The 14,654-nt window shown below is 42.0% G+C and overlaps 1 protein-coding gene across 1 annotated transcript in view; it reads left to right on the top strand.

Moving 5' to 3' along the window:
- The window catches only part of atg7 (ATG7 autophagy related 7 homolog (S. cerevisiae)), a 183,452-nt gene that overhangs the window by 95,169 nt on the left and 73,629 nt on the right, over positions 1-14,654 (top strand). Inside the window, exon 17 of the mRNA XM_078413787.1 lies at positions 839-961. Within this exon, the coding sequence (XP_078269913.1) occupies positions 839-961 (123 nt within the window). The remainder of the gene's footprint in view (positions 1-838; positions 962-14,654) is intronic.

Raw genomic sequence — 14,654 nt, 5'->3', positions numbered from 1 at the left:
GGCTGGAGCGATTGGGCTTGTATACACTGGAATTTAGAAGGATGAGGGGGGATCTTATTGAAACATATAAGATAATTAGGGGATTGGACACATTAGAGGCAGATAACATGTTCCCAATGTTGGGGGAGTCCAGAACAAGGGGCCACAGTTTGAGAATAAGGGGTAGGCCATTTAGAACGGAGATGAGGAAGAACTTTTTCAGTCAGAGGGTGGTGAAGGTGTGGAATTCTCTGCCTCAGAAGGCAGTGGAGGCCAGTTCGTTGGATGCTTTCAAGAGAGAGCTGGACAGAGCTCTTAAGGATAGCGGAGTGAGGGGGTATGGGGAGAAGGCAGGAACGGGGTACTGATTGAGAGTGATCAGCCATGATCGCATTGAATGGCGGTGCTGGCTCGAAGGGATGAATGGCCTACTCCTGCACCTATTGTCTATTGTCTATTGTCTATTGAAATGATATTAAAGTCAATTATATAAAATGCACCAAAAAAAAAAGGATTTGGATCTCTTCTATTTCTCACCGGGTATTTTGCAAATGAGACATCAAAGGATCTATCCTAAAACAAATATCTCCCACAGAGGGCTTCATGTAACAGGATCACACATTAAATGTCCAAATGGATGTGTCTACGGATACATTGTGCAGGAAGTTTCAGACAATTGCTAATTGATACCCTGCAAGAGAAACAAAGAGGCAGGTGTTTCCAAGTGCTAGTTTGGTCAATTTTGGAGCAAGTTATTTTTCTTTTGCTCGGTTGTCTGACAAAGGTTTTAATGTTTATCTTCCAGTTTTGTTCATTATCAGTGTATTCTAACTATAATGCAATCTTTGTCTGTTCACAGGTCCTTGAACATTTTGAAAAAGAAGGCTTTCAGTTCCTGGCTAATGTTTTCAACTCTTCTCATTCTTTCCTGGAAGATCTTACTGGACTGACTCTTTTGCACCAGGAGACCCAGGCCGCAGAGGTAATTGCTCTGGCTTCCTAACTCTAGATGCACCATTTCCAAATATGGAGAAGCACTCACAGTGATTGCGGAACTAAATTTAGAACTAAAAGCAAAGAGTTTTACTTTGGAATATTCCTATAAGTGGCTGTTTTTCTAACTATTTTTCAATTTCCCCCCAAGTTCTGTGTTCTAAAATATGAATGAATTGTTATATTAACTTGGCTTTTACAGAGATGAAAGTTAACGAACTGGTCCACTTGACCATTGTGTTCTTGCATCTTCATTGTATTAAATGAAATTTATGACACCATTGCAAAAAGACTGTGCCCAGAAAATCTTCTGCATTGTATTAAATGACACAGTGAAACACTGGTGTGTAGTATCTGATGTTATATCAGTTAGTACTGGGACTCAGTTCAACTTCAGGAAGTAGGTTGATTTACGTATGTTAACTCCTGTGAGTCACCGTCCTCTTGAGATGAGGCAAAGGATTTTTAAAATTATCAGTGTGTTGAAAGCCTTTGGCAGTGGCTGAAAGGGAATGTATTTTGGGCAGCACGGTGGCGCAGCCGGTAGAAGCACAGCTAGTAGAGCCACTGCCTCACATTGCACGTCCTGACATCGGGGTCTGTGGACATTCCTCGTTTTCTCTGACCACATGGGTTTCTTCCTGGTACTCCAGTTTCCATCCCAAAGACATGCAGATTGGTAGGCTAACCAGCCATTGTAAATCGGGCTTTAGTTTGTGAGTGAATAGTAGAGTCTGGAGGAGAGTTGATGCAAATGTGAGACGAATAGATAAATGTAGGATTAGTGTCAATGGATGGTTGATGGTCAATGGAAACTTGGTTGGCTGAGCCGCCTGTTTCCTGGCTGTACCTTTCTATGACCATTTATATTGAATAAATCACTATGCCACAATGATCTTCACTGAGGGGGTGTCATTGATGTTTAGCTTCGAGAGGCAACGTGGAAACAGGCCCGTAAGCCTACCGGGTCAGCGCCAAACAAAGATCACCCGTACACTAGTTCCATCCTACACGCACACACACACACACACACACACACAAGTCAATCATCCTCCAAATCTGCACATCTTGGGAGTGTGGGAGGAAACCGGAGCAATCAGAGAATGCCTACGCGGTCACAGGGGGTGTAAGAAAATAACTGCAGATGCCGGTACAAATCGAAGGTATTTATTCACAAAATGCTGGAGTAACTCAGCAGGTCAGGCAGCATCTCAGGAGAGAAGGAATGGGTGATGTTTCGGGTCGAGACCCTTCTTCAGTCTGAAGAAGGGTCTCGACCCGAAACGTCACCCATTCCTTCTCTCCTGAGATGCTGCCTGACCTGCTGAGTTACTCCAGCATTTTGTGAATAAATACCTTCGGTCACAGGGAGAATGTACAAACTCGGTACAGACACACCCGTAGTCAAGATCAAATCCGGGTCTCTGGCGCTGTGAGGCTGCAACTCTACCGTGCACCATTGTGTCTCAGTATTTAATGGTTATGGTGGAAGAGTATCTGTCGGAGGGGGGGGGACAGTGAACAAAATTCTTGAGGGAGAAGCAAATGAAGGCCTGCAGATGCAGAGCAGAGGACATGAGGTAGTTTTAAAGTTGAATGTTCATAGTGTCTTGGAATGGAGAGACTGAGAAGGGGTGAAATGACAGCATAGAGTAAGTGTCAAATAATACATTGGCTGACTGTAGACCTCGGCAGTCTCGATATATTTAGATTTGGCTTGCCTCCAATGGATTCATCTACTAAGCGATATCTTCTGGAAAAGGTTGTTGTTGCTTGCAAGTTAGAACTGTTCAATAAGCTGTGCTGACTTGCCTATTCCCATTTGGTTTCAATTGAATTTTGGAGAAATGACTTATGTTGGAGACTGGTTTACAGCTGCCTCCGGTTTCTGAGGCTGGTACGATTTGATCTCCGTCAGACAGCACAGAGGGTGGGGTAAGACTTTAAGGAATCGACTCCCTTTACCTTTCACTGTCACAGTAACAGTTCCACAAGCCGGGATGCACAGGATTTGTGAAATAACTACAAATATCAGTAAAGTTACTGCTGCTCACATGCATCTGTACTGGGATGCTCACAATTGAATATTTTGGTTTTGTACATGTGTGAACTTGTGGACTATGCAGTGTTTCCATATCAGGCTAACGTAAAAAAATATATGAAGCAGATACAGAAAATTTAACGCCTTACGTCTCCTCCTTGCAACCTTTCACCCCTTTCTTATCAAAAATGTATTTTACCTCTGCCGTAAAAGCATTCAGAGGGCATTGCTGCCCTTTCGAGGTAGTCAGTTTGAAAGACGTGGCCCTCTTGGAGAAAAGATGTTGTTGCGATTGTCTCCTCAATATGTGACCCATTATTTTTATGTGACTTCCAATTTCCCTCGTTATATCCACATTCTTAAATATACTTATAGAGATGGATAAATAACAATGATTTGCCCAAGTTTTAAGTTCACTTTGCTTTGTTACCGTCAATGGTAATAGCCTGAAATATTCCATCTTGGCGGCGGTTTAGATGAGACCTGCCAGATGGTTTTGAAATTGGTTACTCTACTCCTGATTTTCGATCAGGCATCTGTTCATGTGCTTGGCACGATCCGTTGTGGCTTCAAGTCACGAGTCAGAAAACTGTCCGTTCAGCGCTTCACGTACAGAGACTATCAAGCTTGCATTTCCGCCAATCCCATTTTTCCTCTCACATATCCATCAACTTCCCGCATCCATGTTCTCCTGCTACCACCTACCTACACTAGGGGTAATTTCCAGTCGCCAGTTAACCTGCATTAAATACCTTGAATACTAAGATACCAAATATTATCCTTCTTGAGTGCTGACAGCCTCCACTGCCTTCTGTGGTGGAGAATTCCACTTTTTCTCCTCCCTCTGGCTGAAAAAATATCTCTAAATGGCCCACCCTGAGGCGCAGGACTCCCCAACCATTAGAAACATATTGCTTATGTCTGGACTGTCTCCAGTCCTCTTAGGATTTTATAGGGTTTTCTTAATATCTCCTCTCATTCCCCAAAATTCTAATAAATAAAGGCATCATAATTGCAGTCTGTCCTGATACATCAGTCCTGCCACCCCAAGAATCAATGCAATAAACTAACTTCCACTATTTCCATTACAAAAACATCCTTCCTCAGATAAGGAGACAGAGTGTGCTCACAAACTCCACATGGGGTCCCATCAGGGCACTGCAGCAAGGCAACCTTGCTCTTGTACTCATATCCTATTGGACTGAAGGTCAGTATACTGTGTACCATCATTTCCGCTTCTGAGTGCTTGCTTTCAGTGACTGGCGTATAAGGGGCATAATGAACAAGGTGGAAGCTCATCAGTTCTGGGAAGAGAATAGTGATATCCTGAAAAATGTTGGCATTACAAAAGAGATGGCATTGGCAGTCTTGAAGGTGGATAAAGATGGCCTGGCCGGGTGTATCCCAGGATGCAGTGGGGACTCAGAGAAGGAATTGCAGGGGCCCTGGCAGAGATTTTTGTATCTTCAATACCCATGAGTGAGGTACTGGGAGACTGGAGGATGGTTGATGTTGTGCCTTGGTGCCGATGAGCCTTGCCTCAGTCAGTGGTGGGAGTCACTGGAACAGATTCTGGGAGACGAGATTTATTTACATTTGAAAAGGCAGGAACTGGCTAGGGATATTCAGCATGGTTTTGTGACTGGAAAATTACATGTCATAAATTTAATTGCCGTTTTTGAACCCGCGAACCAGCGATCATCGAGAGCACGGTAGTAGATATTGTCTACATGGACTTTAGCAGGAGGTTCCACATGGTTGGCTGGTTAGAATACATGGGATCCTGGTGATTTAACTAATTGGTTAGAAGATTTGTGGTCGGAGGCAGAGAATGGTAGAGGAGTGTTTTTTTCCCAATTAGAAGCTTGTGACCAACGGTGCATATACCTTGATAATTCAGATGAGAACGTGGGTGTCATGAATGGTACGTTTACAGATGTTACCAAAATTGATGGTATAGTGTTCTGTGAGGATGGCTGTCTAAGATTGCAACTGGGAAAGTGGGCAACAGATAGAATTTAACACGGACAAGTGTAAAGTGCCGCATTTTGATAAGTTAAACCAGACCAAGACTTGTACAGTAAATGGAAGGGCACTGGGGAATGTTGTTCAACAGAGAGACCTAGTTCCCTGAAAGGATGATGCAGGTAGACAGGGACGTAAAGAAGACATATGATGTACAATGGCATTGGGTTCAGGAGTTGGGGAGTCATGATACAATTATAGGAAATGTTGGTTAGACCACTCTTGGAGTATTGTATATAGTTCTAATCCCCACATTCTAGGAAGAATGTGATTAATCGAGTGAGGGTGTAGAAAAGTTTCACAACAATGCTGCCAGGACTGGACGGTTTGAGCTAAAAGGAGTGATTGGGTAGGCTGAAACTGTTTTTCCACCAGCAGAGGAGGCTGACGGGTGACCTGATCATGGTGTACAAAATTATGAGGTGCATAGATATGGTAGATAGTCATAGTCTTTTTCCTCGGGTTGGGTAAAAATGGAGGGAAATGATTTAATAGGGATCTGAGGGGTAAGTTTTTTCACACAGAGATTGAGGTGCACGTGGAACAAACTACGAGTGGAGATGTAGAAGCAGGTGTAGTTGCAATGTTTAAAAGATGTAGACAGGTATGTTGAAAGGAAAGATTTAGAGGGATGTAGGCCAAACACATGCAAATGCGATTAGCTTAAACAAGCATCTTGGTCACCATGGACAAATTGAGTCAGAGGCCTGCTTCCATATTGCCGAACTGTAAATCTGCATGAATCTATGGCACCCAGATCCAGTTGCACTGTTCCCTTACCCAGTCTACCACTGTGCAAATAATAATCTGTCTTTCGGTTTTTAGAACAACAGCAGTTGATCCTTCACTTACTCACGTTACCACTGCCAATCTGACATCCAGTACTGAATAACCAGATTTCCTGCAATTGAGTATTATGTGGACTGAAGCCATTGTCTTCAGTCCCTGCCAGCAACTTCATTCCTGAGCCATCTTCTAGGAAATTGTCTGCAGCCTAAAACAGCCAGGTCACAATTTTGATGTCACAAGCTTGACACAAGCTTTCTGATTTGCGTATTCTAGCAAATTCCCATCTGACTTCCCTTGTGCTACAGTTATAAGCAGTAGGTCAATGTTCCTCCTCTAACCAATGTTATATAGATCTGGATCAATAAATGTTTATTTTTTTAATACTCGTATATTTCCCCTAAATCCCTTTGTGTCATTACTCCTCCCAATGTCTAATCTCCTCCAAGGCTATGACCCTCTAAGACATCTCTGCTCCAAATCTAACCTCTTGATGATCCATGATTGGTGATTGTGCTAGCAACTACCAAGCCCTTCAGTTCTGCAATCCCCTTCCTCAAATCCTCTACCTCGCTAGATTCTTCTTGCTCTGCCTTAAAACCTAAGCTAGGGCGGCACGGTGGCGCAGCGGTAGAATTGCTGCCTCAGTGCCAGAGACCCAGGTCAAAATAAAGTTAACCTTTCAAATTGAAGACTATTCTTCGGAACAGTGATATTGGCTCAGCCTCTTTGCTTTTTTTCCCCCCTCCTTTTTCTTATTCTTCCTCTGGGAGTGGAGAACCTCTGCCCACTGAGGTGCCTCACATGTCTCTCTAACTGCTCCCATCCCCTCACCAACCAGAATACCATGGGATGCAGCTTATCCCTCACGGTTACCCTCTTCCCCCACCCTCCCTGCAGCCTCACAAACTTCTCATGTCCTTTTCAGCTCTGATAGACTTGAAAGAATGGTTACTTCCCTTCCCACAGATGCAGCCTGACATGCTGCATATTTGCAAAATGGTCCTCTTTTACTTTTAGGTTTCCAGCACCAGACTTTTTTTTCCCCCTCCATAAAACCTTCCTCCAAGCTTTTGGCCATCAGCCTCAATATGTGGTTTGGTGTCAGATTTTGTTTAATAATACGTCTTTGAAATACTGTGGGATGTTTCCTTGTGTCAAAGGGATGATATAAATGCAAGTTGTTGCTTTGGGGCAGGTTTGCAAAGTTGTTGAGTGCCTGTGGCGGGATCATTTGTTATTCAGCTTTAACGACACGTCTGCTGTCACTGACGAAGTCGTTGCATTTGCACCTAAATAGCCATTTGTTTTATTATCGCAACCCCTGGACTTTCAGGTGACGGAAACGTGCCCCCCACAAGCATCTGCCGCAAAATAATTTGCCAATGGGGTGAATGAAGTCTGCTCTCATATAATTTATGTAAGATAATAAATATTTTCTTCTTTTTAATTCTTGTCTCTCGACGCATGCTCGTATGATGTGGCATCGCGCAACAGAAAATTGTGATAAAGACCATGTTCACAGAACACAACCACCCTCCTTCCCCACCCCACCCCGCACACAGCCCATTACACGGGGACGAGGGGGTGGTCTCTTGTATTATTTTAGAAAGAAATAATATTCCAATCTATATGACAACTTAGAACATTCCTAAGACAAATCGTTGTAGTTTTACTTGTACTCGAAAGCATAATATAAAATTTTGTTGGGCATTATATTGAATAAGCTCTTTGAATGATTCTCCTCTTTGTTCTGGATTTTGAATCAATGGGCACTCACATATATACAAATTATCTTCTACTTAAGCTGTGCTACCAAACAGTCTTGGATGTTGTGCAATATTCCTTGTGTTATTCTTTATTGAAAAAACATACATGTTTGGACATCATTCAAAGGGAATTGAATGTAATAATGGAGACATGAGACCTGTCTTTGATTAATCATGAACAGTTGTAGTGTAAATGGGCCCCTGTAGGTTTTCTTTGTCTAGAAACAAGTTGTTCATTACAGTCAAATTATAACCAGATGTAAGTTTCCAGATATTTAACAGTTTGCCTTCTTTTTTGTACCAAGGTGCCACTTGTATATTTTAGGTAATTGCACCGTATTCAAACAACTGAACATGTGATTCATGGAAAATATTAGAGTGACCTTTTCACATAATGGATGTAATTTCCCTACCAACGGATAAATAGAAGTTTGAAAAAGTTGAGCCCCTGACAAAAGTCTGAAGCCTATTAGTATAATTTAAATCTGTTTTCTGTTTCAGTGGTTTCAATTTTCAGAATTTTTAATAAAAAGACCCAAACCCCATGTTAAAATTAAAGAAACATTTCAAAGCACATTTTTTTTTAAACTACTTAACGGATTTGCATCATTTAATGTTTCTTTTGGTAGAAGATTAATTTTATTTGGGCTAAAGTTTTTAATTGCATATTAACGTTGGGAACTTTGGTAGTTTGAGACAGGTCTTCAGGAGTTGTCGATTATTTGTTGGATTCATGCTCTCTGGTGGGTAAGCTATTCAAACTTCTTTTGCACAAAGTTGTCATGTTGGAAGTTGTGCAGTGTTGGGCTGAATATTCCAGAATAGTTTTATTGTGGCATCGTTGTCACCATGACAACATTTTCCCTGTTTCAAGATTTCTATTATAAGTACGCCAAAGTACTTTTTTTCTGATTTGGAGGGGGAAAAAAGGGGTCTGTTCAGCCAACATTCATTTAAACTTGAATAGTTTTTAAGCACCATTTTAAAAGCAAAAGTTTTCAATCTTGCCAGATCAGTTACGTGCAACATTATGTTGGAGAGATTAACGTGGTAGTGCTCCTCAAATTTTAGACATTTGCTGTTGGAATTGAATTCCATAATATAACTCCTGACTGCATAAACTATGTGTTATTACCTTTGTCCATTAAGGTTGGCAAAATAATTTCAATACTGACTGGTTTTCTAACAGGAGATTGAAGGAGTATGGCTTGTTTGGTTTTTTACACTTCTGAATGTGACATTAAATGAATCCCTCATAATGAAATGTAATGTTTGATGCATTCCTCGTGCTTATAGAATTGCTTCCTGCATGGCCTAAATAAAAGATTGTCCAGACATTTAGGTGTTAATTTTGAAGTTTTGAACATCTGTTCTTATATTTATAATGGAAACAGTTCATAAATTTATTGTGTTCTATTGCATTTCCTACTATGTTTTGCAATCATGCCATGGCAGGTTTGCAAGGGCATTTGCCATTATGAATGCTGTCATAAAAATTATATTGAATTACTGGATACTAGTTTTAATATATTTTGATGTAATACTGATTACAGACCTGCTTTTATTTTTTTGCTTTACCGGAAGTATAACCTCTTCCAATTCTGTACACATGCCTTGTTTTTGGAAACATTAGCCTATGGTTCTCTATATCTGTTTGTATGATAATTTAAACTGGGATGCAAGAGCACTACCCTCATACTAGACCAAGTGGACCCGTTGGGCCTGCATTGGTGCAGCACCATTCCTGCATTGGTGCAGCACCCTCTCCCCCTCACTCCCTCTCTCCCTCACCCCTGTCCCCCTCCCTCCCTCGCTCCCCATCCCTCCACCCAACTCCTCCCCTACTCCCCCCCCTTCCCTCTCCCCACCCTCTCACCTCCCCCCTAGGGTTGCCTCTCCTGCATTGGTGTAGCACCCTCTCCCCCCCACTCCCTTCTACCCCACTCCCTACTCCCCCCAACTCCCCCCTCCCCCCCCCCCCCCCCCCCTCCTCGCATGCACAGTTTTTTAAACTTTAAAATGTGAATAACTTTTAAAATATAACACCGATTTCAATTAAACTTCTTCCACAGGACCGCGGGATGGTGGTGGGTAAGGTGGGCCTAAAATTGTTGCGCTATTGGGTGCAGTTTGGGCAGTAGTTCAAGAACAAGCGAACAAACGAGAGTTTTAGTATATAGATAACAGGATCTAGACATGCATGCCTTTTATTCTTGTTGCACTAGGCAAGACAAGTCCAGGTAAGATTTGTTGAACTTTCTTTTGCAGAAAGTAGAACATGATTTCAAGATTGTATCATTCAATGAAGCAGCTATTTTTGAATAATAATTCAATTAAGTATGTATCACTTTTCCCCGTATGAGAAGGTCGGCCTGGTTTAGTTAAATAAGATGGCTTTGAACTGAACGAAAATTTGTCACTAATATAGACACAAAAAGCTGGAGTAACTCAGTGGGTCAGGTAGCATCCCTGGAGAAGAGGAATGGGTGATGTTTTCAGTCAAACCCCTTTGTAATTTGTAAATTTGTATTTTTTTGGCCTCTTCAATATGCTGCTTGCCTTTACAACCTTGTACTGTAAAGGCCTCGTTGTCTTCCTCAGCCTCTGTTATTTTTTTTGCTGTAAGTGCTCAAAATGTCGAGAGCTATAAGTCAATGTGAGAGACCGCTGTCTTTTCAACAAGATGATATTCAACTAAAAATCATTATTTTCAATCTTCAATTCATTAGCTTCTTAACCATCTATCATTTATGACCATTATTTGTGTACAAATAAGTTTGCTTTTCAATTCTGTTGTGTAGCAGAATCATCGAAATATCTTTTAACATGAGGAAAAGTCAAAACATCTACCTTTGGTAACTCAACCATGTCCTCATTATGTTTACAATTTTTGCAGCTCAAACTTGCAGTGTGTTTTTTTTTATTTGTGCATCCAACACAAATCTGATGCTGTTTCTTACTTTGGACAAGTATATTTCATGCCATAATGCAGCGTGGATGACTTCATTTCTGAGAATAGCACAGAATTGATGATGCCTATCAAGCCATCTGTTTATGCAGGGTATTCTGTGTGACGTTTGCTTTATAAATATACAATTCTGCCAAGTTTAGATGCAGTCCTGCGGATTAGATTTTATCTATGAAGAAAATAATTTAAGTTTTCTGATAAACTTCGGTTCAAGTCTTGCTCTTGTGCATTCACTTCTTGCTATATATCTTGGGGATGTTAATTACTATTCAGCTTAGGAGTGCAATTACTTTGTGCTTTCACATTTAGCAGCTGGACAGTGAGGCTACCACGGCTATTTAAAATTAGAAAGGAAATGCTTTGTAATCACCGTGTCTGCTGGCTGTGATATGGTAGTAGGGTATGCTCGTATTTCTCTCAAATATATCACAGTGAATAATGTATTTGGTATGTAAGGGGATACACTGTGTGCCTGCCATTCCTTCATGCATCTACTGTTACAAGCAGCAGGCAGTGTCCTCATCATTGCTGTAGTCTCGCACAATTCATTCATGAATTAATGAAATATTTGTACTGGCATTTTAGTTTTCAACCTGTGGCTTTTTACATTTTTTTCAAACGCAAGATATTTTGAGGCCTGCATATACAGCAAAAGCAATATTTTAATGATGTTTTGTATAATTTATTGTAAGTCTGTTGAGGTAGTTTAATTACAGTGAGGCAATATCAAATTCAAAACAAAACAAGATGTGACAGTGACAGAGAAAGACAACTGTTTTCTCTTTCCATAGCAAAATAAGTTCAAGGATCATGATTTTTCAATGAAATGCAAGCTTGAATGGGCTGAAAGACACCAACTTACAGTTGACTTTCGGAAGTCATTGTTTCAAAATGATGATTTTATCTTTATGAATCAATTGAGTCAACATTTCACATATAATAACTGGCAGCAGTGAAGTCCAAGGGAACAAGAGGTAATGATGTTCCAGGGGAGGAGAGAATGCTGCAATGTATGTCGTGCATCCACTATTTTATGTATGTTTAGGACCTCACATCCGGTCGTAAAGATGATACATTGAAATGGGACATACCTCTCCACTCAGAATGATCTTTTCTCTTTGTTTATGTTTTAAATGCCACGGTGGTATCTGCCTCGTCCACTATTCCTGGCAGTGTGTTCCATGTACTCGACACTCTGTGTAAAAAAAAAAAAAAGGTTCCCCCGCTCATCTTTAAACTTTGCCCTTTTCACTTGCCTTCTAGTATTTGATATTTCCATCCTGAGTAAAAGTTTCGGATTGTCTACCCTACTTAAGCCTCTCATAATTTTTATACTTCTATCAGGTCTCCCCTCAATCTCCAGCATTTCAGACAAAGCACTCCAAGTCTGTCCAGCCTCTCTCTATAGCTAATTTCCCCTAATCCAGGTATCATCAGATTGGTAGACGTCATCTACATGGGCCTTACCATGGCCTTTGACAAGGCACCATATGGTAGGCTGGTCCGAGAGGTTTATATGTTATAAGATCTAGGACTAGCTAGCTAATTGGATACAAAATTGTTTAGATGGCAGGAAACAGATGGAAGATTGTTTTCACACTAGAGGCCTGTAGAAAGTGCCACAGGAATTGGTGCTGGGTTCACTGTTGTTCATTAGATATATTGATTTGCATGTGAGGCATGCTTAGTAAATTTGCAGGTAACACTAAAATTAGTGGTGTTGTGGCCAGTGAATTGTCGATTCCCTACAATTCCTACGGGACTTTGATCGACTGGGCCAATGGCTTGAGGAATCGCAAATGGAGTTTAATTAGGTAATTGCAAAGTGCGGCATTGTGATTAGACAAACCGAGACAGGACTTAAACAGTAAATAGTAGGATCCTGGGGAGTGTTGTAGAACAGAGACCTAGGTGCATCGTTCCATGAAGGTGGTGACACGAGCAGACAGGGTGGTGACACGAGCAGACAGGGTGGTGAAGAAGACATTTGGCATGCTGGGATGGGATGACATGTCAAGACATTGTAAGGCCACATTTTGATATATGTACAGTTCCAGTTGCCATATTAAAGGAAGGATGTCTTCAAACTGGATAGAATGCAAAAAAAAAAGTTTTTTTTAAAGATCAGTTTCCCGATCTGGAGGATGTGAGATTAAAGGAGAGGTTGCGTTGGCCTTATCGAGGTTTATAAAATCACTAGACGGGTGTGGACCAGTTTGGTCCATACCTCTCCTGCGGAACCGGCAACCCTCCCCCAACTGATGACACTCACTCACTCTACCCCCCTCAACCCCCTCTTAAAACTCCCCCGGGGCAAGGGGGGAGACGAAAGGGGAGAGGGAGCCACTCACCCCGGCCCCAGGCGGCCAGCAGCAGGAGAGCTCACCCCTCCCCCCCCTCATTGGCCGCCACTCCTGTGACTCAGGGGGGTCCCGACCCCCTCCGTGCGACGACCCTTTCCCAACTGCGCACACGCGGATCCGGCGGCCATCTTACATAAATATTAGATCAACAGGCCCTAACTGCACATGCACGGACCCTTTGGGTTCCCATTGTAATGTCGAACACGGAGGTATTGCTGCGCAGGTGCGGCTGGCGGGCAGGGAAAGTGGAAAAGGGATTTATTAAAGTTTAAAAAGTGATTTTTAATGTTTGAAAAGTGAATAACTTTTAAAATATAACAACCATTTGAACCGTAGGCTAATGGTGAGTAAGGTGGGCCTAAATTTGTTGCGCTATTGTGTACGATTTTTGCTGTAGTTCTGGAACATACAAACAAACAAACAAACAAACAAACGAGTGTTTTCGTATATAGATAAGGGGCCTAGATAAGGTGAATAGCCACAGCCTGTTCCCAGAGTAGGGAAGCCTAAAACTAGAGGGTATATGTTTAAGGCGAGAGAGTAACAATTTTAAAGGGACCCGAGGAGTAGGTTTTTCACACAGGGTGGTGCGTACATGGAACAAGCTGTCAGCGGAAGTGGTAGAGGCAAGTACAATTACAGCATTTAAAAGGCACTTGAACAAGGATAGCAACGGTTTGGAGGGATATATAGGCCAGGCAGAGCCAAGTGGGACTAACTCGGGAGTCAGGCGTTATGGGTAGAAGGCAGAAGAATGGGGTTGGTGGGGGGGGAGATGGATCAGCCACGATTGAATGGCGGAGTAGACTTGTTGGGCCAAATGGCTTAATTCTGCTCCTATCACTTATGAACTCGGGCGGAAGAGCCTTCTTTAATTCTGTGTAACTCCATGATGTGTGGTTAATGTATTTCTTGAATTAATTTGTTCAGGCGCCTTGTGGATGTGCTGTTTATTATGGTCTGTTTTTTAATGTATTGTATTGTAATTCATTTATTAGCCAAGCATGTAAAAACATACAAGGAATTTGATTTGTCATACCGTCATACCAAAAAAGCAACAAGACACACAACTACATAAAAATTAACATAAACATCCACCACAACGCGCTGTGATGGAAGGCAATAACTTATTGTTTCCTCTTCCACAATTCTACATGATCAAAACTTTTCTCGATGCCTAAGCTCACCTCAACTCTGTGCAGCGTAGGTTTACTAGGTTAATTCCCGGAATGGCGGGACTGTCATATGTTGAAAGACTGGAGCGACTAGGCTTGTATACACTGGAATTTAGAAGGACGAGTGGGGATCTTATCGAAACATATAAGATTATTAAGGGGTTGGACACGTTAGAGGGAGAAAACATGTTCCCAATGTTGGGGGGAGTCCAGAACAAGGGGCCACAGTTTAAGAATAAGGGGTAGGCCACCACAGGGCTGTGTGTTGAGCCCCATCCTTTACTCCCTCTACACTCACGACTGCACCCCCACCCATCCCACCAACACCATCATCAAGTTCGCGGATGACATGACTGTGGTTGGACTCATCTCAGGAGGAGATGAGACAGCCTACAGGGATGAAATCCAAAGGCTGGCAGCATGGTGTTCAGTGAACAATCTTGTCCTGAACTCCTCCAAAACAAAGGAACTTATAATTGACTTTAGGAAAACCAGTGTAGAATACGACCCACTCTACATCAATGGGGTCTGTGTGGAAAGGGTACCCGCTTTCAG

This window comes from Rhinoraja longicauda, chromosome 17 (genome assembly GCF_053455715.1).
Source record: "Rhinoraja longicauda isolate Sanriku21f chromosome 17, sRhiLon1.1, whole genome shotgun sequence".
Classification (NCBI taxonomy): Eukaryota; Metazoa; Chordata; class Chondrichthyes; order Rajiformes; family Arhynchobatidae; genus Rhinoraja; species Rhinoraja longicauda.
The sequence above is the reverse complement of the archived record's forward strand: the minus strand, read 5'-3'. Positions and strand labels throughout refer to the sequence as shown.